This window comes from Maylandia zebra, linkage group LG15, assembly GCF_041146795.1.
Source record: "Maylandia zebra isolate NMK-2024a linkage group LG15, Mzebra_GT3a, whole genome shotgun sequence".
In the NCBI taxonomy this organism is placed as follows: domain Eukaryota; kingdom Metazoa; phylum Chordata; class Actinopteri; order Cichliformes; family Cichlidae; genus Maylandia; species Maylandia zebra.
In genome coordinates this window covers 27920001-27947795 of record NC_135181.1, presented here as the reverse complement: position 1 = coordinate 27947795, position 27795 = coordinate 27920001, and the positions used below count along the sequence as shown (strand labels likewise).

Genomic DNA, 27795 nt, shown 5'->3' with positions numbered 1-27795 from the left:
TGACGAGTTTTTCTGGTCTCAGAACCAGACGATCTTGGTTCTGACTGTCCAGTTTTATGTATTTATTTGATTTGATTTTCGGTTGTTACAGACGGGACAGACATGACTGGGGGATAGAAGGAGGAAGGATGAAAGAAAGAGAGGGAGAGAAAGAAAAATAGAGGGGAGAAGAGATGGTGAGAAAGGCGGGAAGAAAAAAACAAAACAAAACACCTGGATCACCTGTATGGGGATAAGAAAAAACAGAAGAGTAAACAAACAAAAAACAACATAATAAATACAACACAATCACAATAAAGTAGCTAACAGCAGATAACAGTCGATACTAAATATGACATGTTATTGTGCAGTACGCAAGACCGACAGCGCACAATGTGCTTTGAGGTAGCAGCCAAGAAAGGTGAAGTGTGTGTCTGTGAAAACCCGTGTGTACACCTGTGTGGATCGGCATGCTTGAATTCAAAAGGTTTCTCCATGTAACGATCTGCTAGGAAGTGTGGGGAGCCACAGCACCGTCCCCCAGGGCATGAAGCAGGTATGGAGGAGATCCAGGCCCCAGACATCCAGAGGTCCCAGAATACGAGGACCCATGGAGGACCACCAGGGGGGCAACTGTGCCACCCTCCTGGGAAGAGCTGAGGAGAGCCCCAAACGAGAGGTCACCCAGCAGCCACGGAGCAGAGGCCAGAGGGGGTTGCAGTGACGTGCCTGCGGACTCTGCAGGCAGCCAGCTGTGCCAGAGAGGACCGGGCCTCAGGCCCAGAGGCCTGAGGGTACCCCACCCACCGGAAGGGGCCCAGCCGGGCCACAGTCGCCAGGTCCTGCCAATCGGCCACCAGGAGTGAGTTGGTACATACATGAGCGCCCAGCCCCAGACACCAAGAACCACCAACACACCAACGTCTGAGGGCATCAGCTACTGGCAGGGAGTGTGGTGAGGGGAGATAGGCCTCCATACCTCGGAGAGCCTGAGATGTTCCCAGAGAGGTGGAGTCTAGGTCCCAGCTGACATATAGACACAGACAAAGAGGCGTACGCAGACACAAACATGCATTCCCACCCCCATATACACAAACAAATACTCGGCACTCACCCGACGTGGAGACAGACACAAATAGGCACTGTACACACATTCACACTCCCCAAACATACTCTACATCCCAGGTCCGGGTACCCCCGCCCCCAGAGGGGCAAACCATACCTGGACCCAGGAGATGTAACCCTTCTCACTGGGGTAGAGGAAGGCAGACCGCCTCCTTATCTGCAGTAGCAGGGAGGCCCCGCATCCCAGACCCCAATCCGACGGCCAGCACCTCCTCCCAGCCCCCCAGCCCCGATGGTTAACAGAACGCGGGGTGAGTGAAGACCCCAAACCTGAGTAATGTGGTTGTCTAGGTTGCGGATTAAAATTGAGGGACAGGCGGCCAGAAGGGGGCAGAGGGGGAGTGCCTCCCCTGCACCCTGGTGACACACCTGCACCCCAAGTCCTGCGTGTGTGTGGTCGATTGGGAAGAGGGAGGCAGCTGAGGATGGGGAGGGAAGAAAGGGAGGGGCTGGGGCTGTGGCTGTGGCTACAATGTAGCTTGCCATCACCAGTGTGTGCATGGGTGGATGACTGGATATGTAAAGCGCTTTGGGGTCCTTAGGGGCTAGTAAAGCGCTATATAAATACAGGCCATTTAGAGAGCCCTACAGTTGGGCTGATGCACCCGCCCACCACCCCGGCAACACAACAACCAGGACCCAAGGCCCAGCCAGAGAGCCCCAGCCCAGGGGCGGAGCACCCCCAGAACCACAAGCCTCCAAGCCCGTCCCGGACCCACCCAGGGGCAGCCAGGCTACCAGGCCAGTAACCAACGTCCGCCAGCACAGACCCTCCCCCATGTTTGCTGTACGCAGCTACAAGGAAAACACCATCTAAGGCTACATTCATACTGCACGCGAAAGCGCATCATATCCGACTTTTTTGACCCTATGCGACCCATATCCGATCATGGTATGACAGTGTGAACAGCACAAATCCGATATTTTCAAATCCGACCTGGGTCACTTTCATATGTGCTACTGAATCCAATACATATCTGAAAGCGACTGCTGTTTGAATGGTCATGCCGCATTAAATCCGTCTTTTATGTCACTGACACAAGACAGATGCCAATTATCAGCGCCGGAAATGCGCCCGATAAGACATCGCGAACGCTTCCTGGCCATCCAGTGTAGATGTTAGTGAAACTGTTGGGAAGACAACGTTGGAGAAACGTGAACATTTTATTTGTACTGTATTATCTCCACATTCTGACAGAAATCTGCAACTATCCTTTGAAGCACCACTTCTCTCTAAGAGGGAAGATTGCTCTGCAGACAAGGGAATCTGCCAGTAGCCCTTGTTTAAATCCAGCATCGTGAAAAAACAAGCAGTGCCCAACCAGTCCAGGAGATCGTCGACCTGGGGCATTGGGTACACATCGAACGTGACACCTCATTCACCTTGCGGTAGTCCACACAGAACCGTATAGACCCATCTTTCTTCACCACAAGAACTATGGGCATATATCTTATATATCATATAACTATGGGGCTACTTTTTAGCCTCAGCATATTGTTCAATTCTGCAATTCAGCAATTTGTCTTTTATGCTCCAGGAGCCTGTAGGGCCATGAACCCACTGTCACGCCAGGGTGTGTCTCAATATGGTGCTCTATGAGAGACGTTCGGCCGGGCAGGGGGAGAACACATCAGCAAAGCGCTGTTGCAGTGCAGCAACATCTGCTCTCTGGGCCTGTGTGAGTGGTCATCACAATGGAGGGAGGCGGGGATGGTGGAATTTGGCACCTCCGGCCCACACTCATCTCTCTGCTCAACAGAGCAGTGGTTTCAGCCTCCCTCCATGCTTTAAGGAGGTTGAGGTGGTAAATTTGCGTCGCTCCTCTCCTGTCTGACTGGTCAACCTCATAGTCAACGTCCCCCACTCGCTGTGTGACCACAAAGGGCCCTCGTCACTTGGCGAGCTGGAGAATGGTAGTAATACAAGCACTTTGTCTCCTGGTGAAAATTGCCTGAGCCTAGCCCCTCTGTTGTACAAGCTTTGCTGATGTTGCTGGGCCTGGAGTAAATTCTCCCGTGATAACCACCCCAACCTGTGCAGCTTTGCTCTCAGGCCCAGCACGTATTGAATTTTATTCTTTGTGGGGCTCGACCCTTCCTCCCAGTTGTCTTGAATCAAGTCGAGCACCCCTTGCGGCTACCTGCCATACAGTAACTCAAAGGGAGAAAATCCCATGGAGGCCTGGGGTCTAGCCACCGATCCCAATTTCGTTCATCCTCGTGAATAAACTTAAGAATCATGGACTTTAAAGTCTTTTTCAGCCGCTCCACCAGCCCATCAGTCTGAGGGTATTAGACACTGGTCCGAATAGATTTAATGTCCAGTAATTTGTATAGCTCCCTCAGAGTGCGAGACATGAACGACGTGGTCTGGTCAGTCAGCATTTCTTTCGGAATACCGACTCGCAAGACAATGCCTGGGCCACACTCTTGAAATGGTGTGCAGCAGTACTGCTTACGGGTATCACGTTGCATAAACCACCAGCACCAACACAAAGCGATAGCCGCGTGCACTCCGGTGGAATGGCCCGAAGATATCCATACCAATGCGCTCAAACGGCATCTCCATCAGCGGTAATGGGCGCATTCCTTTGGAATGGCTGGGTGGTTAACCAGCTGGCATTCTGGGCACCACCAGCGGCGCACATCGGCCCAAATACCCGGCCAATAGAATTAGGCCATTATGCGCTCCAGAGTTTTCTTGCATCCTAAATGCCCTGCCATGGGGTTTGAATAAGCCGCCTGGAAAATGTTTCCCGGCGGCTTTGTGGCACCAACAACTGGGTGCAGATCTCATTCGTGCGAGTGTCAAGACTCACTCGATAAAGCCGATCGTTCCGTAACTGGAAATGGGTGTAAGTCCGCGAGGCTTCAGGGTGCACCAGCAGACCATCAATATCTATCACCTGGTCATAGGCTGAGCGTAGGGTGTCATCCCGAGACTGCTCTAGGGAAAAATCTTCTGTGGGGTGCATAACCGGAGGCAGTGGGGCCTCTGTAGAGGTTCCCGCCACCTCCTCCCCCCCAGAGTCAGTATCAGTCGACCCAGTGTCACTGCTAAGTGCCGGGCAAACATTACACAAATTTACTGGTTGCGATTTCACCCAGTTTATTACCCCAGTAAGCTGTGGAACTGTGCCCAAAATGGGATGCGACATGCCTCTCTCCGTCCTGCTGATCTCGCCTCCCCTCCCCTGAGCTGCAGACAACAGCAGCTGACGCTCTGAGGGCCCCCCCCCCCCTGCCCGCAGTACCGGCGGCGGTCCTGCCGGCAGGTTGGTCCTCCGCCAGTGTTGGCCCCGGACGCAGCCAGCTCGCCGCCGTGTCCTCCAGCTGTCGAGCCCAAGTGAACGGCTGCTCCCCCGCTGACATCTGACTAGCCCGAAATCGCCTCCGGTAGTCCTCCGGGGTGAACCCGAGCCAATCCAATACTGCCCTGCAAACATCCTCAAAGACACCCCGGGACGCCGGGGGCAGGCTGGGCCGCCATCTGTGCCTCCCCTGACAGCAGCGGCAGAAGCCTGGAAGCCCACTCCTCCTCAGGCCACTGGCAGGCAAGTGCTGTGGCCTGGAATGTCTGCATAAAGATTAGCGGGTCCAAGATGACATGGTTGAAGTTCCCCAAGATTGCAATGAAGGCACTCAGGTGCTAAGTCTGTAACTGGGCTATGGCAGAGTGGATAGTGTCAGCTTAATTTCAGGTAATGCCGGGGCCCAGTTCTGATCACCTGGTTAATTGTATTTCTGTTTTCATTGTCTGGTTTCAGTCAGTTTCAGGCCTAGGATTCATACTGAACTCGTAAAAGTCTGACACCAATTTTTAGCCTAGATTTGACCTGATTTTAATCAAACAAAGTTTTTCTTGCTGGCTGGTCATGACTCATTTAGATAAATTGAACAGGGTCTTTCATAGGGCGTCATTTATAACGTGTTCTTGTCTTTCTTGGTCTGTTCTGATTTCGTCTGGTCCTTCCTAGTCTGTTCGAGTACCTCTTGGCTGATGAATGTCCTGTAGAGTTCATGAGCGTTGGTCTGGAATGTTTCTTTCAGATCGAAACTGCAGGTTTGGTTACGATCACCTGTGGGACAGGGGGCGGTACTGGAGGAGCACTTGGGGGCGGGGCTAATCTGCAGGACAACACAGAAAAATCAAAGGTCAGCACTTCAACAGTGAGGCTGAACAGGAGCTAAGTCAGGACAGGAGGAGCATCCTACTTGGGTTTTATTGGTCTTAACCTCATTCTTCTTGGTCGACACAGATGAATGCTGCTTCAGTGCGTTGGTGGTGGGAAGAATCATTCCCTGACCAAACTCTGTGGGATCAGAGGTCACAGTTACCCCATGGGTCATCTCCCTGGCTGATCTTTACAGGTGTAAATTTCATAATGAAGCGTTTTAGGGACTGTCTCAGAGTAATGGCTTGCTGAGGGCTGAAACTACAAACATTCCAACCACCAGGAGAAGCTCAAAACAGAGTACTAAAGCTCCACTTAGATTTAACGTGTTTTGCTCACATGCATTTGTAGTGGATGTGTCACAATCCTGGGTCTTTTTACCCAGCGTTTTGAGTTTTTGTTAATTTGGATGTTTATGGTTTATGTTTAAGTTCATTGGGTTTTCTAAGGTAATTTGTTTATTAGTTTCCCCTTAAGTTTTCAACCCCTGTATTAAGTATCCCTTGTCCTTTATGTGTTTCATGTCTTCATGTCTTTTGTTGTGACAACATGAACTTGACACATCTGCGTTTCATTATCTTTCCCATTTTATTTTGAAGAGGTTCTGTGTTCCTGTGTTCTATGTGTTTAGCTTTACGTTTCCCCTGTGATGTCGTTATCCTCACTTGTTTCCCCATGTGTTTCCACTTCCCTCATTATCCTCCTGTGTGTACTTAGTCTGTGTGTTTTCAGTCATTTCTTGTCAGGTCGTCTGCTGTTTTCACGTCATGCATCCAGGTTTTTTTTCCATGTCTCCATGCCAGGTTTCATGTTGAAGGTTTTTTCATGCTTTAATCTTAATTCACCCAGTTTAGTTTATTGTTTAGTTTCACCTTTGTCTTTTGTTTTGTACTTCTTTGCCAGCCTTAATAAACGGCTCGGTTTTGTTATTCCATGTCACGTTTCACATTCTGTTTTGGTCTGCATTTGAGTTATTTTTCGCAATACATACAGTCTGCCTCAGCCAGACTCTGACAGGATTGCTGGGTGCTAGAGTTAATTGTAGACTCTGGTTGTCTCAGTAACTCACCCCCTCATATCAGCAGTATTCTTAACACTTTAGTATTCACTTCCAACTATTATCTCAAGCCTGGACCCACCCACCTCTCACTGCTGAATTTCACAGAACTTTAATGGTTTCAAGTTTCCACATTACTTCTAGCTTTTTCCTGTTTAGACCCACCCCTAAAAGGCTTTGATAGTTACTGACCGATCTACTTAAGAGACACAGAGGAGACACCCACGAACAGTTCTAAAAACTCCTTATGGTCAGAAACTGCCTGATGTCTTCTAGGTAACACACCTGATTTGAGCCGCTGGACATACTCGCCCAGAACCCTGCGAACCTCCTGGATGCCGGAGGTCTTCATGAGGTCCAGGAGAGGTGTGTTGGGCTGGTCTTTACAGAGAGCCACGCAGATCTGGATAGCAACATAATTATCAATACACTCATCTGTGCAGTCATCACTGGGTTGCAGGGTATGTGATCAGAATCAGAAGTCAAACTCACATCCAGGTCATCCTCGTCATTCTCGTCAGACAGGTTGGACACATCAATAGTTCCTCTGAACTTCACTCCCCTGCAGGACATCCCTGCACACAGAAAACAGTTGGCACTACAGAAAAAGAGCAACCCTATGTTAAAATCCCCGCTGTACACGTGGCTAGAGATTCTGGCAGTCATAGTCAAATGTATTCCAAGGGCCAGAGCGGGTGACACTGAGTCAAAATGAAACCTTTCATTCAGGATAAGAGTAGATTTAGTAGTTATAATTAATATCATCAGCAAAGACTCCTGGTTTACAATAATGGCTTACACAGCAGTGGGGAAGAACTCTTCAGTATTATATTTTTTCAATACCATGTGCCAACACAATGCAGAGCCACTGCTTGAACTCTACTCCCATAGAGATTGATTATCTTGTTTAAAATGTTACCTGATTCTGAAAAAGAAAGACTGAAATCAAAAGCACTTGACTCCCTGGTATAAATGAATAATGTGCATTTTCAACCAGATAACCTGTGAGCTAAAGAGGAAATGGTGTCTTGCTGATTTAGAAGATCTTCATTTAGCAGGAAAAATAATTTGTTGCTCAATAAAAGTAAAGCATGAACACCTGACTATTCAACACTCACAATGAAGATTCTTTACAGTTTTTCCCCAGTGACCACTGAAGTTAGGGTTAACGCTGATAATATTTCAAAATAACTGCTCAAACATGCTCCGAGAGTTATCATCATGATAGCTGCCATGTTGTGCGACGTGCTTCTAGAAGAACTTTGGCTAAAAGGTTTAGTGCATGGGTCTCAAACCTAAATGAGCTATGGGCCACTGCTGGCACTGTCATCTTATTGGAGGGCCACTTCAGTGTTCAAGTAATACAAATCAAACAAATAAGAAAACACACACAAATATTTTCTAAAATGTAGTGTTGTATTTTTAAATTTCAAATATTGTATAACAAGACAAAACGTTTTTTTTTCTCACTCTTAACTGAAGCCCTTCATTGAACCACCAAATAAACACATCAGTACTCTCTACCTGGCCAGACACATGGCAGCACTTCTACTATCATTTTGTTCATATTTAACAAATATGCAGACATAAGTGTACACATTAGTTTTTGACTCTCTCACTGAACTAACAGAGCCAATCCCTCAGCATATTTGTACTCTCTGCTCATATTGCCTTCATATTAAATCATTTTTGGCTTCTTAAATAACTCATTTTAACAAAAAAAAAAAGTCACTTCAAGGATCAAACTGTCAATATACGGGGCAGCAAGTAGCCCCTGGGTTGTGAGTTTGAGACCCCATATCTACAGCATCTACGTGAAGGTTAAAGTCAGTCACATGAACCAAATTGAGATGGTCTCCCATGATGAATGGATGGACGACATCATCAGTGAGATCACTGACCCAGCCAGCTGAGTCTCAGCTGCCACTCGTAGAAGTAGAAGAGCTTCCCTTTGCGGTTATTGATGGAAGCTTCTCCCTCCAGCTTAGTGACTTCGGTCAGATGGCAGACACCCTCAGGTCCCTCCACCTGCACACCGAGCAGCAACTGATGGAGGCACTCCGAGGACCAGGAGGACACATCTCGCTCTGTCCTGACCAGGGGAGAGAGGAGGGTCAGCGGGTACCAAATCACGCCCACCTCTGACATCACAGAGTTCAAAAATACCTCCAAACGTGCTGAACCAGCTGCGGCTCACATAACACACACTGAGAGTCTAAAATAGCTCATCCTACAGTATCACATACACACTGAGATCATTCTGGAAATGTCCTCTTCTTACTCAGTCATGACATTCAGGCTGTTACCATGGAAATGAGGCCAGTGCCCTCAGTTACCTGCAGGAAGCCCCAAAGATTACTCAAAAATTAACTTCTTGCGCGTTTTCTATCACTGAGCTGAAGCAACTTCTATAGCAACAGCATTACCTGAATTCTACCTTCATCAGTCTGTCTGTCTGCCACATGGACCAGTTTATATTTATTACAATAAATAAGTAGTAGTAATAATAATAGTAGTATAATGAGTACTGCAGTGATGGTAGCATTGATGAAGATGAACAGACCAGTGCCAGTTGTTGACGTTGGTGGCGTCAGCTCTCTCCTCTACTATCCATCGAGGATCTCCTTCACCCCACTTAGCCATCACGATCGCTGATCAATACAGGGCCAATGAGACACTGCTGCTCACACTGGTAAAACCCTAAGCCTGACACCAGCTGAAAAATGAAACGCCCACTTCCTCTTAGCACTGTCAAAGTAAAAGCACAGAGGACCTGGGACCGACAGTTACCTTGAGGCCAGCTGTGGGTCTTTGCTCCCAGATTGAGAACCAGCAGAGCTATACCTGCACGCTGCTCTCAGGTGATAATAACCTAAAGCCTCCCAGGTGGAAATAAATCAGCTGATGTCTGCAACCAATCTGTTGACAGTCACATCACTGATGCTGAATGTAACAGACCAATCAGATCCATTTTTAGAAGAACGACTCCTCTGGTTTATGTGATGTTTTAAGACAATCAAATTAAAAAGAATATCTGTCTGGTTTCCTGCTCCTTTAATCGAATTATTGATTAGATCAAAAATGGACTTCCTGGTGCAGCGTACTACAGCTCCCAGCAAACTTCGCGCAGCCGGAAGCATCCTCGGTCAAAGAGAAAGGGACGAAGAAGCAGGTGAAGGTAAAAAAAACAAACAAACAGCTGATTGATTTCATCGATTATCAGGTTTACAACCAGCGGTTTGTGCTTGATGTCTACAGATTAGACACCTGCGGAGTGACGTCACATTCCCACCGTTTGTCACTAAAAACACTAATATGCGGATTTTTCATTTAGCTAGCTAATGCTAACATGCTAATAACAAACCTGCAGCTGTTACCAGAAAACGTGTCTGTAAAGGTTCTCAGTCATCCAGGTCATCGTAGTCTAAGGAGCTTGGAAAGAAAAGCATCTGGACTTCTTTAAGTTGCTTGAAGACGTTTCACCTCTCATCTGATAAGCTTCTTCAGTTTGACCCTAGAACCGAAGAAGCTCCTCGGATAAGAGGTGAAATGTCTTCAAGCAACTTAAAGAAATCCAGACGCTTTTTTTTCCGAGCTCGTTACTAGAAAACGCACACGTGCATAGCAGATGTGGGTCCGGGATCAGGCTAACCAACACGGGCTACGGCAGACTGCAGCGCACTACAACTCCCAGCAACCCCGCGAAATTGTAGTGGTTAGGTGTGGGAACGAATCATATCGCACAATAATTTCTATTGAGAGCTTCAGTAGATTTTCTTAATGTACAGGCTGTGATCAGCTGATCTGCTGCTCTTTATGGATGTATACACCTGAATTCAACAAGATGTGAGCCGATGTTTCCTGAGTTGTCCTAGCTGATTTCATCCTCTACACTGACAGTACACTGTTTATGTTGTCTTTATGTTAGACACTATACAAACATCATCAACTGAAATTCATATGAATCTCTGCTACACTTGATGTAAGCTAACCGAAATGAAACCACAGCATCTGTGCACCTTTACTGTATCCACCACAGTGCAGAAAACCAACCTGTTTATCTTTTTCTCTCCCTGTGAAATGCAGCTGGACCTTTAGCTGTAACACACTGTGGGACAAACTGCACACAAACAGTTTTTATATGTTTGCTGATGTTTGTTGAGCTGATAGAAATGCTGCATTTCAAACTGCCTGACACTTAAAAAAACGTTACTCCCTTTATGCTCGCTCCTCTTCAGCAGGGCTAGCTAGATGCTGAAGTACCGCAAACACAATTCATGGACACCCCTGGCGATGACTATGAAGGTTCGCAGTGATATAAAATAATTACTCCCCTCAGATGTGTTAAAACTAAAGTAAGGAGCCGTTTTGAAAATGTAAGGAGTAGAAAGTTCAGATATTTGTATAAAATGTAGGGATAAAAGTAAAAAGTTGTAAAAATAAATAAATAATAATAATACTCAAGTAAAGTACAGATACCTGAAGATTCTGCTGAAGTATTTGTAATTCGTTACTTCCCACCTCTGGGCCCAGACTAGGTAAATGTGGAGGGTTCAGGAAGGACATCCGGATCAGGCATGCAGGCCATAAAAAATCAGATTTCCATACCGGATCGGTCAGGCCCGGGTTAACAATGACTGACTGGGTTCTGCTGGCCAGCAGGTGCAAACTGGGCTACTATTGGCTACTACTACTGACTACTATTGAAGATGAAGGAAGAGGAGAGGGAGAATCAGAATACTTTAATAATCCCTAAGGAAATTATGTTGTTACAGTTGCTCCAAGACAATAACAGTAACAGACTAAACTAAATTAAATAATATAATATATTACAATGTTTACAAAATAATAACGGGCAGCATGGTGGCACGGTGGTTAGCACTGTTGCCGCAAGCAAGAAGGTCCTGAGTTCAATTCCACCATCAGGCCGGGGTCTTTCTGTGTGGAGTTTGCATGTTCTCCCCGTGTCTGTGTGGGTTCCCTCCGGGTACTCCGGCTTCCTCCCACCGTCCAAAGACATGCAGTTTGTGGGGATAGGTTAATTGGATAATCCAAATTGCCACTAGGTGTGAATGTGCGAGTGAATGGTTGTCTGTCCTTGTGTGTTGACCCTGCGACAGACTGGCGACCTGTCCAGGGTGTACCCCGCCTCTCACCCTATGATAGCTGGGATAGGCTCCAGCGCCCCCCGTGACCCTGAAAAGGATAAGCGGAAGCGAATGGATGGATGTTTACAAAATATAAGAAATAGCTCTAATGTATACAAATATATTCATAAATATCAAGAATATTAGAGACATGACATATACATGATTGACATTTTACTCTGTCCTGTAAAACGTTGTTATTTTACTGTACAGGATGTGCAGAAGGGTGTAACTTCTGCATTGTGCATTAGATGGAGGAGTTGTACGGAGATATCCACAGGCAGGAATGATTTCCTGTGTCGTTCAGTGGTGCCTTATGGGTAATCGCAGTCTCTCACTGAGCGTGGTCCTGGGACTGGCCAGCACATCATGGAATGGGTGGGAGGTATTATCCAGCATTGTCCTTATCTTGGACAACATCCACCTCTCAGATACCACCCTAAGGGAGTCCAGCTCCATCCTCACAATATTACTGGACTTGGGGATCAGTTTATTTAGTCTGTTGGCATCTGTGACCCTCAACCCAACAGCATGGGATGGCACTGGCGGCAACAGACTCATAGAACATCCTAAGCATTGTCCGACAGATGTTGAAAGACCTCAGAGACACGTCTGGCCCTTCCTGTAGAGTGCAGTGGTGTTTTTAACCCAGTCCAGTTTATTGTCTGTGTGTACTCCAAAGTATTTATAGTCCTCCACAAAGTCCACATCGACTCCCTGGATTGAAACAGGGGTCACAGGATTCCTCATCCTCCTAAAGTCCAGGTCCTTCTGAGAGGGCATGTTAGGACTAGGAGGCAGCGAGACAGAAGGAAAGGCAGGAGTGTGTAGGTGAGAGTAGGACTCTAAGTGTTGGGACTGTGATGGGAAAGGGAAAGAGGGTAGATATACTATGAGAGACCAGCAAAGGCCAGGAGCAGTGGAGGTGGATTCTGCTGTACCTTGGTGTAGATGGAAAGAGAAAGAAAGTAGTGGTAATGTTCGAGGTAGAATATGTAAATAGGGTTGTGGCAGTAAGGAGAGTCTGAAAAAGGATCATGATTTTGAAGCTAAAAGTCAAAAGGTGTGAAGTGGTAGAGAGTGTTCCCACACGGTTAGCGTGGTGATTGGAGCGGACTTTAAAGGATATGTAGGTGAAAGGAACATCAGACAAATGCTTTTCTTTGTGCACTCGTGCTACAGTCAAAGCTGATTTCAGTTTTTGAGTGGGAAGAGAAAAATGGTGGCATGGTCTACAGCTGCTGAGGGGTGGGGATATGGACAGGCCTTTAGATTTGAATGCACAAAAGAACAAGAGCGCGATGGTAAAGAGTAAACTACATTCAGTAAAGAAACAACTGCATTATTCTGTTAACACAACATCTGATAACATCTGCACTGAGAGCATGCTAACACAAAGCTAGCCAAGAGCGCAGAGTGATGTTAAAGCTGAGTTGTATGCAGACCCGAACCCAGCAGCCAGAGCCTGAACTTCATCATGTAACAAAGACAGTAATGAGCAGTCAGGCTGCAGCGTCTGTTTCTACCTGTCCATGTGTGTACTGTAGAATCACCCTGGCAACCACTCTGCAGTGTGCTTTGGCCGATTTTTGGTTTTACTTTGTGTTTATGTGTAAAAATTGTATCCTCATTAGGATAGAGATCTGTGTCAGGTTTATACTGTTAAAAGTAAATGTGTGACAGTTGTTTCAGGTCATTTCTGGAGTAATGAGAAAGTAATGTAACAAGTAGTGTAATAAATTACTTTCTTTAGCGAGTAATTAAGTAACGTACTTTATGAAAAGTAATGAGTAATGTTTAACAGATTTTTTTTGACCAATAACATAATAGTGCTAATAATACACACTGAAAATGAAAAATATGAAAAGCTTAGCATATGCTGAGACAGTGTTTCTCACTGTGCGCCACTTCCTGACCTGTGATCTCATCACATGATCAATAAGGAGAAAAAGAATGACATCATGTGATGCAGGCTGTGTCTTACCAGCTAATAGCTTCCTTCCTTTCTGTGTTGACAATTTAAATAAAGAGTCACTAACTCTTTATGTCCAGATGATTAAGAGTAAAGTTGACGAGGAAGACTACTGGCACAGCTCCAAGTTTAAAGCGTTCACCTTCGATGATGAAGATGATGAGTTAAGCAGGGTAAGACCTCCAGAACCAGAAGCCAGAGTGAATTGTTCTAGCCCTGCATGTGTGTCATTGACTTGATGTGGCTCTCAGGTGTGATTTTTAGGTGTTGTTGTCTAACAGTTGAAGGAGTCTCGGCAGGCCGTAAACAATATACGGCGGCTGGTGGAGGAAGACGATGACGAAGATGATGTCGAGAGGGTCAGCTGGAGTGGCGAGCCAGTCGGCAGTAAGACCCCTACATTCTCCTCATTGGTCACTCCTTTGGAGAATGCTGAGATTTGATTGGTTATAGGGTGGTTACCTGTCATACTTGTGTCCACAGGTATTTCCTGGTCCGTTAAAGAGACAGCTGCCTCCAGTCAGAGGGCAGATAGAGAGCCTGCCTTCCCCAAAATTAGCACTGACACGCCATCGATCAGTAGGAGCCAATCAGGATACTCGCTGAGCTCTCTATTCAAAGGTGAGGACGGTCACATGACTCAGATAGACCGAAGCCTGATCATGTGATTCACTGCAGTTGTCATGTGATTCTGTGCAGGAAAACCTAAGGTAGGGAACTTCCAGACCTTCAGTGACGGTGAGTCCTCAGATGACTCAGGTGGTGTTCTTATACTTTTACGATATTTCACCTAGTCAGGGTCATGTATATCAGGGTATATAAATGAATGGTGATTGGATGAATATGGGATGATGTTGAATGGTGATTGGATGAATATGCAATGATGTTGGTTGGTGGTTGGATGAATATTGGATGGTATTTAAAGGTCAAATAATGGTTGTATAAATAGTGGGTGATGATTAGATGGTGATGGATGATGTTTGGATAGTGATTGGTTGATGGTTCGATTAATAATGAATGCTGATTTGATGGCGCTTGGATAATGGCTGGGTGAATACTGGTTGACTGATGGTGGTTGGATGTTGTTTGGTGGTTGCATGGTCATTAATGATAGTCAGATGATAGAGGATGTATGGTGGTTGGATGTCTCGCTCAGACTGACATTTGTTTTTTGGGGTTTTTAGCACTTACTGACTCGTCTGTCAGGCTCTACGCTCCTGAGCTCCGAAAACCAAAGTCTGAGTACAAGGTAAGATTACCCTGGTTAAATAGGGTGTTATATTTAGTAATCTAATTACTATGGGTGTGTAATATGGCTGTTCAAATATTGTGATAACTGTTAATCTCATTACAGTTATGCTTCAAAATCCAGTTACTCTTGGGTATTCTGATTACCCATGAGTAATTCAATTATAATATCATTAACCTGATGTAAGTTGATGTGCACGACTAGTCGACTGGACAACTAATCTTCACTGTTGTCACTAGTCGGTACCAGACATATGAGTCATTTAACCTAGTTGTTTTACATTTGAATTAATCCCCACTGCTGGTAAATAGTTGTGTCCTAATCTTATGGAACCATCTGCCACCAGGTGAGAAACGCCAAAAATCAGCCTCATATTTTAGTCACCACTGTTATTTCTAGTTCTTTTAAAGGCAAAAGAGTGAGATCACAGACAATCCTTAGCGATAGGGCGAGGAGTTCAGTTGTTTGGGAAGGATTTAGAGTAGAGTCGATGCTCGTCCACATTTAAAGGAGCCAGTCGAGGTAGACACCAACTGGGTAAGGTGGTCCGACCAGGGATATCCTGCCAGGAGGAGGCCGCTGTGTACACCTGAGACATGGGTCATGTTTTGTGAACTCAAAACATGTTTTCAATAATTTGGATTCCTCAAAACAGCCACCCTTTGCTTTGCTTACTGCTTTGCACAGTCTTGGCATTCTTTCGAGGAGCTTCATGAGGTTGTCACCTGAAATGGCTTTCCAACAGTCTTAAAGGAGTTTCCAGAGATGCTGAGCACTTGTTGGCCCTTTTGCCTTTGATCTGCGGTCCATCTCATCCCAAACCATCTCCATTGGCTTTTTAGGTCATGGTAAATGGTAGATGGACGGAGTCTTATATAGCGCTTTTATACTCTGTAAGGTTTTCTGACTGATGAAAGGTGTGACGTGTAACTGTTTGCACAGACCATTTTTTGAAAAAACAATTATTGGATTCATGAAGCTGAACTTAAATCATGCATAAATGATTAGTATTTATTCAGGTTTGGATGTATGCGTTTGTAAAATAGTTATACTCTTGCTCAGATTGCTTCCAATTTTTGTGTGGATTGACGTACGTTACACACAAATCACTGCACACATCTGTAAATCTTAGTTTATGCTTTTGGGTCATGTCGTACGCATTTGCAACCCTTTTGTGGAAAATTCCTCTCCGTATTTAATCACCCCCCTCTTTTCCGGTCAGAGTGAATTTTTAAACCAGGCTTGAATCAGGGCCATCCTGATACGCATGAGGAGGAGCTCACTGATGAGTCGGAAACAATATTTAGTGTTGATTATGTTCACAACGGAGAAAACTGCCTGGCTTTTGTGTGTGGAGCCAAACATGGTGACTTTCCTCACACCTGTGGAAGGTCGGCTTATGCAAATGGCTCTTTTGAGTCCACATCTGCTGGGAGATCGCATCTGCAGAGGCCCAGCATTCATCTGTTGCTCTATTGTCACTGTACACTTTTTTGTTTTTGCACAGCATGTTCGTATTGTTTCGTGCCACCAGTCTCTCTTTATTCAGAGTTTTCAGACACAGTTGTCTGTGTTTCTCCTTTTCTTTTTTCTCCATCGCTGTCTTTCTTCTTTTTCACTGTCTTTTCATGTGTAACTAAGTCTCAGCTGTCAGATTTACCGCCTGGAGTATACAGAGTTCATTGGCTGAGTGGTATCACATGGGGTGGCTTAAGTTGCACCCAACTGGTCTGTGCATTTCTTCAGCCACTGAACCACTACCGTAAAGACCAGAAAATGCTGGACCAGTTAAAACAGAAGCACCCTATCAGCTTTGAAATTTTTGCCTTCTGTTTTTACTGGAAGTCCGGTTCCATATGGGACCGCTTGTGGGTGCAGCTCAGGACCCCAGTCCGCCTATTAGTGACCTCTGGCTTATGTTGACATTAAACGGTTCTCAAATTTAACTCCATATCCGTATTTCTTAGTTTTAGACCAGTGGCTTACTCTAATATGTTTCCCTCATTTAGTTGACTAAGAAATTAGTCACCATTGCTAATTAATTATATATATTTAATAATTAGGCAGCACGGTGGCACGGTGGTTAGCACTGTTGCCGCAAGCAAGAAGGTCCTGAGTTCAATTCCACCATCAGGCCGGGGTCTTTCTGTGTGGAGTTTGCATGTTCTCCCTGTGTTTGCATGGTTTCCCTCTGGGTACTCCGGCTTCCTCCCACCGTCCAAAGACATGCAGCTTGTGGGGATAGGTTAATTGGATAATCCAAATTGTCACTAGGTGTGAATGTGCGAGTGAATGTGAGGGTGAATGGTTGTCTGTCCTTGTGTGTTGACCCTGCGACAGACTGGCGACCTGTCCAGGGTGTACCCTGCCTCTCGCCCTATGACAGCTGGGATAGGCTCCAGCCCCCCCCCCCCCCCCCGCGACCCTGAAAAGGATAAGCGGTAGCGAATGGATGGATGCTAATTTAATTACTCTGGGGTAATGTGATTACAGTTCTGTTGTCCTGTGCTGTCATTTCTAATGGTGATATGGTTATTGTGATGTCAGGATTATGTCAGTGATTGGTCACCTGAAGAGACGGTTCAGAGACTTCAGCAAGGAAAGGTAACACACCTGTTCACCCAAGTCTGAGTATTTCTGCTCTGTATTAATATTGTAAGTATTTGTACTGTGTGGCAGGCCGTGTCTCTGGAAAAATTCAGTGTGGTACTCTGAGCGTCAGTACTCTATAGTAGTAGTACTGTGATTATTTGTACTGCATTGTAGGCTGTGTCTCTGGAGAGGTTCCGCACACTGCAGGACAAACTGCTGCTGCTCGATCACGCCATTGCTGCTCATGATGGAAACGTCATCACGGCTGTAACTTGATCTGATTCATAACGGCATCATTTAAACTTTATTAACCATCCCATCAGACACAACTGAGCATGCTCTGTTTATGTTTCAGGTTTTAATCTATCTAAAGAGGACGCTCTGTAAAGGTGAGTGTGGTCTTGATCCCGGTCCTGCTGGTTGATTGGTTCTCCCACTGACTCTGTTTTTGTTCTCAGAGGTTTTGTTTCGAGAGCTGGAGTCCAGGCAGACAGCTCTCAGACACTTCATCCACTACCTGAGTGAGACCCAAAACCAGAGGCTGCTACTGGAACTGCACAGGTTTGCTCTCACCTACAAGTACACCTGTCCCTGCTGATTACTGCCCTCGTCTGTATGAAGCGTGATGCTGAACATGCTGCAGGTGTTCTTGTGACTGAGTGATGAGGTTCAGGTCGGCAGATAGACATTCAGGTGTGTCACACCTGTACAGATAGAACTCTTTTGATGTGTTTGCTTTCTTCCTGTTCCTCAGAGCACTGGGCAGAGCTGAGGATGCGGCGGTATGTAGTACTCTGTAGCTATAAACAAATCAACATTAATTCTTCTGGCGTTCATTGGGCTGATGATGATGCCATTTCCTGTTTTCATGGCAACAGCTGCTTCAGTATAAGGAACACTTGAGCATCACAGATGAAAACAAAAGACGGGACTTCCTGAAGAACTGCCTTAGGTCAGTAATCTGATTACACTCAGGTAACTGTTAGTGTTTGTTGTTTACAGTTGTTTGTTCGTTGTTTTCAGCCTCCCATTTTCTGCTGAGGACCTGGCCCATGTTCAGGATCACTACACTCTATTGGAAAGGCAGATCATCATCGAGGTCAGTAACCAGTTAATTAAGTTCATGATGAGGTTGAAGGTTTCTGATTGACTAGATCCAGTTTAATCACTGTTGTTGCTAGGTGACAGACCGGCAGGCTGAGCGTGGAGGGAAGGTGGAAATTTTCCAGAAGTTTCCCAGAAAAGCTTTGATCCTCAACATGCCGCTGATCACCACGCTGTACTACTGCTGCTTCTACCACTACGCTGAGCCAGAGGTCAGTCTGTTAGCCTGTGTTAGTTTTAGTTCCTGTTAGCCTGAATTAGTGTTAGTCCCTCTTAGCCTGAGTTAGTGTTAGCCCCTGTTAGCCTGAGTTAGCAGTAACCTGCAACAGTGTTTATATTTCAGGGGACCTTCAGCAGTCCGTTAAATATCCGTCAGACCTTTAAGGTGAGAGCTGACTGGTTTGCTTTGACTTTTGACCTCTTTTGATCTGTTTGACTCACTGACCTGTGACCTCTGAACTCAGATCTCAGAAAAGCAGTACTTTGTGACTGCTTTGGCTGCAAGGGCGAAGCTGAAGGCATGGCTGGACGTGGACGCTCTGTTTGCCAGCAGGAATTGGCTCGGGTTCACCAGGAAGAAATCACCACTGAGCTTCCAGCGAGTTGTTGACATCCTACAGAAGAACTCCGCCCCCACACACGTGAGCTACTGTAACACACCTGGTACAGAGGTAGAGAGAGACGTAGCCATCAGCTTGTTATTGATTTTTGATCATTGGTTATTGATTACTGTCAGGTGCTGCAGGACTACGTGGCACTCGTGGACGACGGAGAGTTGAGGCTCACTTTGGCTCAGAAACATAAATGTCACGACATCGTCATCAGTGTGAGTCTGCCAAATTTGATTTAGCTGCTTGTGGTGGAATTAAGGCACGACGGGTCCAAGGATCATAGTTTTGAGCCATTTTATTGAGCACTTCTCACCACAACAACCAACCCTTGAGTCCCCGTGTTTTAACACCACAGGTGCGATCTGCAGATGCCGTGCAGGTGCGTCCGCACGGCACCACAGACCACGCCCCACCACACTGCTGCTTTAAAAATGACCAATCAGAGAACAATACTTTGTATGATGTCATGATGATGTTGTATCTCTGGGCAAATCAGACATACCGGGACATGAAGGACCGGCAGCTGCTGCTGGGATACCGTGGGAAGGTGGTGAGGGGCTCAGCGGAGGAGAGGAAGATTGATGACCTGCTCAGCAACCCGGTGAGGAGGGCTCCTTTGTGAACTATATCATGTGACTTGACATGTGACTAAACTATTTCTTTTCTTTCAGCAAATTCGCTGGAAAAACTAACATGGCTGTCACCATGGCAACATGAATGTCCTTCCAGCCCATCTGTGGCTGTCTGAATCGATGTAGCTCTGCCTACATACCCAGGAAGGGGGAGAGTCATGACTCTGATGTTCCTTTGAAAACAGGAAGTGACTGTATTGATGTGAGAAAGAGTGGACGGAGTTATTTCTTCATGTTTCATCAGATAATTGGACACACCTCTGACATTAATTCTGACATCATCACGCCAAATAAAATAAAAACACAGATTGATGCTTCAGGACAGCATGCTGGCATACGGATGCTGCTGCCATATTTGTCCGAGAATGTATGTGTGCTCTCAAATGTTCAGGTTGCCACCTCTCATAGACAGATCTGTCCTAAAGTGATCGGGTTTGAAGTTTGTCTAAAAGTTTCCCAAGTAAAACAAAAATCCAAAAGCTGTGATCAATCCCATGTTTCTGTTAACATGAAGAGCAGACTGATGTATTAAATATTCCTGTACTGTGTGAGAAAATAAATCATAACTTTTAATTAAGAGACATCAGAAACAGCTGAATTTTGCTTAATGGATTTTTTTAACCTTTTATTTGTTCACAAACATAAAGTGCAAAATAAACACAAACATCCCCAAAACCCATCTGTCTGTTACAAACAGCCAATAAACATTTATATATCAATTATTGACTCTCCTCGTTTGTATATAATGACGATTTCTTTCATCACCACATGAGAGATTAAAGGGAAATAAACAGCAGCTTTGAAGAGCAAACATTCAGATATTTATCGAGTTTTCAGGCCAAACATCGATATTTTTCACTCCGCTGGCTCTGAATGTTGGCGCTTCCTTCTTATTTTACACGTGTTGTACAGGTTTGTGTTTACAGCCCCGTGCATTTTATGAGACTCCTCGTGCTGCCAGCAGGCGGCGCGCGGTCGCGGTTTCACGTCATTGAGGAGACTGAACGCGTGTAGGCTGGCGTTTATCGATGGTCTCCGATAACAGACGAAAACGAGGTGTCGATGAGACGGTTAGGAGTCACGTGACTCTGCGGGACGTCACTGAGCATCACTTCGTTAAGGAGCAGCACGAGGACAGACGCAAGCTTCACCTGAGGACAGCAGGCAGCGCGTGCAGGTACAGAGACATACACTTACTGCAAATACACTGTAGTGCTGCCAGGTTTATTAGACAGAGTACTTCATTCTGCTGTAATAGCATTAAAGTCACTTGGTGTACTTCAAATATTCTGAGTGTACTTTCAGTTCACGTAGTACTGCAGTATACATAGTACTGTACAGAGAGGTTACTGATGAAGAACCAGTATTATTGATCGAGTTATTAATCCAGTCGATCGATCAGCGGGACACACAGCTGATCGAAATATTCGTTTAAAGTGAGTCAGTCGGTGATGAAGAGGAGGATGAGAACAAAGAGCATCAAATATTCACACTGAACCTCAAGTGCAGCCTTGTCCCTGGGCTCTTTGTTCCTGTTTCTCTAGTGACTCTGAAACACGCCAAAGATAACGCAGTGTGACATAGAGCTGTCAGCAGAAGAAGAAACAGCTCTTCTTGTAGTATGTGTAAGAGTAATAACAGAAGATAGTTGATTGGTTAATAATGTAACAATAACTGTAGTACTGAGTACTTGTGTATTTTTACTGCAGTAACAAATGAGTACTTTAATGTACACTTTAAACTTGCCGTGCACTTAGAGTACTAATAGTGCATTGTACACAGTACTTCTGCAGCTCTCCTTTGAAGTACTGTTACAATGACTTTATGTGTGAACTGATGAGGGATCAGTATGGAGGTGAAGTTATCGATCGCCATTTCAAGTATGTATTCCTGTGTCAGGTGTGTAAAGGGGAGGAATCAGCTGAGACCTCTGATTGATGGATTCTGATTGCACATTTCAGACTCATTATATTCCCGGAGGAGGAAGAGGAGGATCATTTCAGGTAAACTGTCTTCTCTGAGTACATTGCACTCTGTGGAGTGCTCAGATTGAAACCACAGAAAAAGAAAGCTTACCTAGCCAGACCCAGAGATGCGTGGTTTCCATGCGCCGATGAGGTGAGGTTTCAGCATGACAGACGTGAGAACCATTATTGTGGCAAGGTTTCCTGCAGCAGTTTCCTGTGCAGGCTCACTTCAGACAGGAAGTCATCTCATAATCGTGATCAGTCAGCCTGATGACCAATCGATCAGGTGGTATAAAGGTCAGAGGAAGCTAACAGTGTCTGACTGCGCCCACAGGAAAGATTCAGGTCGCTGATGAACTCGCTGATGAGTTTATAAACAGCGAGCACAAAAAACCCCTTTAAGACCCTTTAAGAACCCTTTAAGATTTAAAAAAACAACGTGTGAACACCTAGAAACAGATTCAACCTCTGACGATGTCTTGTATGAATTGACATGACTTTATTTCATGACCTCGGAGGAACTTTTCCTTTTTTTAATGAACATGAGCAAATCATGAAAATCTGCATACTTGAGGCTGGAGAGCATAAATAAATAGTCCCAGACCTGGATCTGGAACAGGTCGGCTCACCTTAAAGTGAATTCATTACCTCCTGATAACAGCTCAGTCCTGATACAAATCCAGAAATCCCAAATTTACCTGCAGGCAGCTGGTGATCCAGCTTTCAGAATTTAGATGGTTAAAAGCTCCTTTACGACACTGAAGGTTTTTGACTTTAGAAGGAAGGGGAAGTGAAATTTACTTTACAGTCTCAAATTCTTTCAGGGTTTAGTTTATTTTAATCTCATTTAACAGATTTCTGATCACCTGGTTTATTCTTGCTTTGCGGCGCTCACCAGTATGGCTTTAACTCTTTGTCACAGATCAGCCACTCAGCCTGCGCTCGTCTGTGAGGGGAAAGTTCTTTTCATTCAAGTATGTAGTGATGAATAAATCAAGTTTCAGAATAAGAGTGTGGGTGAGATGTGAGAGCTCAGACCTTTTTTTAATGATCGAGCTGTTTTTGGCCTCATTTGGTGTTAAAATCATGCAGAAACCAAAAGGCCTGTGTTCTTTATCCCCACTCTCTCCATTGAAGGTCATTATTCAGGGCTGTGCCAGGTGTTATATGAATTGTGCAGCCCACATACAGCAGCTGAAAACCTCCTCTCAGACTGCCGTTTGATTGACACCTTCAGGTGCTTTTTCAGCGTGACACTGATCAGAGCAGCTCTCGCTGCTGAGCATGCTCAGCTGGGTCGGATTCTGCTGCCGTCTCCATGGATCCTGTCTGACCTTCTTGTGTGATTCCTTTCACTGTGCTTTAAGTTACGTTTTTATTTATGCTGATATCAGTCTTTGAGATACAGCCAAAGACTCTGATTGGCTGTATCTCTCTGCAGATGATTAGCCCTGGGCTCTGATTGGTTGTCTCTCCCCGCAGACATCATGCTGGCAGTCACCGAAATGGTGACCCAGACGACCAATCGAAGTGACCTGAACTGCACGCTGCCGCATGATGAGGGCCGCCTACCGCTGGTGCTGCTGTACAGCGCCGTGCTGCTGGTCGGTCTGCCCGCCAACCTGTTGACAGTCCTCCTCACGGGGTTGCAGGTGCGCAGGAAGAATGTGCTGGGCGTGTACCTGTGCAGCCTGTCGGTCTGTGACCTTACCTACCTGGGGACGCTGCCGCTGTGGGCGATCTACGTGAACAGCGGTCACAGGTGGCCATGGTCGTCAGCGTTCTGCAAGCTGACGGGCTACATCTTCTTCAACAACATGTACATCAGCATCTTCCTGCTTTGCTGTGTCTCCTTCGACCGCTGTGTCGCCGTTGTCTACAGCCTGGAGTCCCGTGGCCTGCGACGGCAACGCCACGCCGCCTTTGTCGTTCTCGCTATCATCCTGGTGGTGGCCATCGGACACGCCCCTGTCTTCACCATGAAGGAGGGCGCCACAGAGGGTTCGCATCACTGCTTCGAGCCGAGTCAGAGCAGCGCGATGGTGACAGGGTTTTACTACGCTCGCTTCGTCATCGGCTTCCTGCTCCCGCTGCTGTTGCTGGTGGTCACCAACTGCGGCATCCTGGCTAATGTGCAGCGCAGCACAGGGCTGCAGTCGGCACAAAAACGCCGTGTCCGGCAGTTGGCCGTGGGTGTGGTGGTTCTGTTCCTGGTGTGCTTTGCCCCATACCACATCATCCTACTGGTCCGAGGCATCATCTTCCACTTCCCGTGGCTTGACAACTGCTCGTTTCAGAAGGCCATGTACACACCCTACACCATATCGCTGGGCCTGTCCACCATCAACAGCGCTGTCAACCCAATCCTGTACGTCTTGTCAAGCAACAACATTCGAAAGGATCTACGGCGAGGACTTGCACAGGTCTGTGGCAGAGTGCTGGTGAGAACTCCGTCCAACACCAGCCAAAACAAAATCCAGCCGATCAACAACTCTTTAGAGCTCAACACGGGCAGTGAGAGGCTGGCAGCAGGAAAACCACCCGGGACCTGAGGTAGCGGTTCCCCAACACTGCAGTGTCCTGAGGTGACCGCAGAGGACCAGGACCAAGAACCGGGGGACTTTGAGTGCTACGCATGCACAGAAAAACAAAAACAGAAATGTTTGGAACAAGAACTTTAGAGACAGAAGCTAGAGTAAAGAAGGTGACACAAACACGAGGACTTGAATAAGGCCTGAGAGACGTTGATCTGTGATGTTGCAGTGCTCTGTGTGCACTGCTGTGTTGCACACTGTCAGCCTCCCTGCTGCCACGTGTTAGACTGAAACAGCAGCATCGTACCTGATGGCCGAACACCTAGTGCGTGGCCACTCCCGCAGACACAGAAACATGTAACTGCATCTCAAACATTCACACCTGCAGGGTGTGAATGTTTTTACTGTAGCACTTCAACCGGACAGACAGGTGACCTCACATTATTGTTTTCTCTGAACCGTAGCTACATCACACACCTGGTCTCACAGTTTTTAAACTGTATTCAGTGAATGGCTAATGTCTTCTGTCATCATTAAAAAATGTAAATTTTTCATTTTCACTCATGTGGACTTTTTTAAAGCAATTTGACTGAAATGTAACCGTGATCAGTTTCCAGTAGCAGGACACAGACAGAAATTTGCATAGTAAAGAAATTAGAATATAAAAAAGGGGGGAAAGAGAATGCGAATAGAAGCATAAGGATAAATATAGCATATATACACATATATAAATACAGAATATATAAATAGGCAGTGAAAAATACTCATTAATGAGATGTAGCAGCCAATTGTCTATTGCACTTTTCGACTATTGTGCAAACACTACAGCTTAGTTGTCCCCCCCCATATAACCATCGTATGATCACGTGACCTAAACCACCTCCATTTCCTCAATCAGATAACGAGAGTATCAGAGAACCTGGAGAATAATAACCCAATGCTGGAAGCATAAAACTACAACACCCAGAAGACGGACTACAAAATGCTGACATTACAGTTTTGTTTTTTTTAAGAACAACTTTATTTATACAGAACACATGTCAGCGTCCACGCTAGGAAAAGTTTACAGAGCGCAACATTAAAACACATTAACATTAACAGAACCACATTAGAAATGAATAAAGATAATAAAAACAGAAAGCTGTGAGTCCCACTGAAGGCTCCACCCACCCTGACCTCTGACAACTAAGAGAGTGAACAGTATTGTGTCCAAAAAGAAGCTCAGATAAACAGAATTATAAGCTTCAGGTGCGTCAGGCATTTATCAACAAATCTGAGTTGCTGATAGTTTTTTCTTTTTTAATCTGATGGAGTGCTACTATGAATTATGGGATGGAATCGTCTCATCATCATCACCTCTTCACTGATTGGCTGCGATCACCCACAAACTAACTAAAAATAAAATGGAATCACTTCCTGTTTAATCTGATGGCTGGTGACAGTGAAGTTTATTTTGTAGTTTTAATATTCAGGAACTTTATTTTCTGTCACATTGAGACTTTTCAGGGTCACAGATAAGGTGAGAGTGGATGGCAAGTTGGATGTGCCTTACATCAGTGATCACAAAGATAATTCTATGAAGAACTCAACAAAAAGCACGAGAGAGGGTTCATCAAGAGGTGAACACACAGGAAGTCGACTGCTTCAGAGCAGCATGCGTCTGTGGTTAACACTGTGCATGTGCATGGAGGCGTTTGAGTGGAAACAGGAAGCCGCAGAGAGTGCGAGACTGCAGAAAAGAAGAAGTCCCAAGAAAATTCAGCAGGTGTGCGAGCAGCTGCTCCTGCCAGACAAGAGTTGAGAGGGGAAAAAAAAGGACTATTAGAGTGAGGCTCACCTGAGACGCACCTACGTGCAGTCCGCAGGTGATTCAGCTTTTTATTTGTAAACGTCCAGTAAACTCAAACTTTGTGACGTGAATAAACAGATGTGATGCCAGAGGCAGGCTCGAGCTCCAGGTTCATCACGCCATTGTAGAGGGAGCAGCAGGAAGTCTGACCTCATTCCTGCTCTGCTGTGATTGGGTCTGTTGTTGCACTTCTGCCTCTGAGACGCTTTGATTGGCCGAGCTCCTGGAAGGCAAATGCTCAGCCTCATTAATGTTTAAGCAGCCTGTCAGACAGCACCCAGGGGAAATGAATCATTGAAGCTGACCTGAATAAGAACAGCAGCACCCATGGAGCAATTAACCAGAGTCAGAATTAACAGGAAGGTGGAGCTTTTCGGCTGATGCTCCTGTTGATCAGGCCAATCACCTGTCTGTAAACACATACCTGAGATCTACTCTTTAAACGTAGTCAGTTTGGCCCGAACCTGCTTCCACTCAGATCACAGGTTATGTCCAAACCCCGGAATCAGGCCAATCACCTGTCTGTAAACACATACCTGAGAACTCTGTTTCCATGGTAACTCATTAGGTTGCTTGTTGATCGCTCTAAGAAAGAACTGCATACACACGTGTGCAGGTTTGCCTTTAATGACTTTGGTTTTATTTTGTATCAGAGGTGTCAAACATGAGGCCCGGGGGCCAGAGTTGGCCCACTGTCTAGAGCTGATTGGACATTTGGTGGCTCGATCCCATGACGAGATACTAAAGCTGAGTTGCTCTCTGACACATCCATCGGAGCATGAGCATTCCAAAGCACTGAAGCATACAGGTGTTTGAATTAGTGCTGTCAAAATGAATGCGTTAACGCAGATTAAGCAGTCATCACGATTAACGTGATTGTCAAAGGAGCTTGCAAAGAAAAGCGTCTGGACTTCTTTAAGTTACTTGAAGACGTTTCACCTCTCATCCGAGAAGCTTCTTCAGTTCTAAGGTCAAATGGTGGAGAGTCCCAGATATAAACCTAGTGAGAGTATCCCCCCACAGAGGGACAAAAGGACCCCCTGATGATCCTCTAATCGCCAGAGCCAAGGTGTGAAACTGGGTGTGGGTCCCAATCAGCCAGAGTTTCGGGTGAGTTCATTGTGAAACCTGGCCCCACCTTATCATGCGAATTCCTGAGATCAGATGGCCCAGGATGTGAGTGGGCGTTAAGGCGTCTGGGAAGGGATCTCAAAACTGGATTATAGATGGCAGAGAGTTGGTGTCGTAAACCACCGCCTCTGTTCAAAGATGGTCGCTCACAGTGGACATAGATGGCTTCTTTCACTCCTCTTTCAAACCATCTGTCCTCTCTGTCCAAAATGTGAACATTGGCATCCTCGAAAGAGTGTCACAGACAGATTAACGTGATTTAAAAAAATTAACGCTATTAATGGATCTGTAGTGCAGAAGGACTCAAAATCCCTGAAATGTTTCTGTCAATGCATTTCGGGCAGTTTGTCCAAGTAGAGTTACCTTCGCACATGCGCAAATGGGCAGTAGATCTAGTAGTGACAGGTAGCTGAACCAATCAACTCAATTTGGAAGATGATAAATGCACATTGGCCCTCTTGATGGGAAATTTGAGTATTAAAATAATAACAAGAGTTGACCGGCAAAGTATTATGCACATTGTGCAAGAAGGAATTTTCTTTTCACCGAGCTTAAAATATCACATTGATGTGAAGCATACGTTAGCCGGGCATGCTGCTAAGATTTTGGCTAATGCGTCACCCAGCTTGCGACAAATCACTCACGGAGCATCAGGGGGCTCAGTAAGTCTA

The 27795-nt window shown here is 45.8% G+C and overlaps 3 protein-coding genes across 8 annotated transcripts; 2 read left to right on the top strand and 1 right to left on the bottom strand.

The window, feature by feature from the left end:
* Positions 1 to 2: 2 nt before the first annotated feature.
* LOC101486004 (activator of HSP90 ATPase activity 1) lies at positions 3 to 10156 on the bottom strand. 5 transcript variants are annotated; one of them, XM_076874261.1, is made up of 7 exons: positions 9714 to 10156; positions 8238 to 8428; positions 6829 to 6911; positions 6622 to 6739; positions 5320 to 5417; positions 5095 to 5232; positions 3 to 222 (listed from the first exon to the last, which is right to left on the bottom strand). In XM_076874261.1, exons 1-7 carry the CDS (start codon positions 9752 to 9754, stop codon positions 55 to 57), a joined length of 837 nt encoding a protein of 278 aa, XP_076730376.1. In that variant the 5' UTR covers positions 9755 to 10156; the 3' UTR covers positions 3 to 54. The 5 variants fall into 5 exon arrangements, 4 of the variants coding, with proteins under 4 accessions (XP_076730376.1, XP_012780747.2, XP_076730374.1 ...); XM_012925293.2 differs by lacking the exon at positions 9714 to 10156 and adding an exon at positions 8900 to 9322; XM_076874259.1 differs by lacking the exon at positions 9714 to 10156 and adding an exon at positions 8900 to 9322 and having other exon boundaries at positions 5341 to 5417.
* vipas39 (VPS33B interacting protein, apical-basolateral polarity regulator, spe-39 homolog) lies at positions 9394 to 20362 on the top strand. The gene is made up of 19 exons (XM_004573153.4): positions 9394 to 9514; positions 13536 to 13628; positions 13737 to 13842; positions 13939 to 14076; positions 14155 to 14193; positions 14640 to 14704; positions 17252 to 17308; positions 17471 to 17563; positions 17652 to 17685; positions 17755 to 17857; positions 18051 to 18078; positions 18175 to 18248; positions 18320 to 18395; positions 18478 to 18612; positions 18744 to 18785; positions 18865 to 19041; positions 19137 to 19226; positions 19508 to 19612; positions 19683 to 20362. The coding sequence occupies exons 2-19, from the start codon at positions 13536 to 13538 to the stop codon at positions 19701 to 19703; spliced, it is 1476 nt and encodes a 491-aa protein (XP_004573210.1). The 5' UTR covers positions 9394 to 9514; the 3' UTR covers positions 19704 to 20362.
* Positions 20363 to 20648: 286 nt separating this feature from the next.
* On the top strand, positions 20649 to 24691 carry gpr132b (G protein-coupled receptor 132b). Of its 2 annotated transcripts, none has more exons than XM_004573150.5 (3): positions 20649 to 20820; positions 21605 to 21646; positions 23093 to 24691. In XM_004573150.5, the coding sequence occupies exon 3, from the start codon at positions 23098 to 23100 to the stop codon at positions 24160 to 24162; it is 1065 nt and encodes a 354-aa protein (XP_004573207.1). In that variant the 5' UTR covers positions 20649 to 20820; positions 21605 to 21646; positions 23093 to 23097; the 3' UTR covers positions 24163 to 24691. The 2 variants fall into 2 exon arrangements, with proteins under 2 accessions (XP_004573207.1, XP_076730366.1); XM_076874251.1 differs by having other exon boundaries at positions 21543 to 21646.
* Positions 24692 to 27795: the final 3104 nt, after the last annotated feature.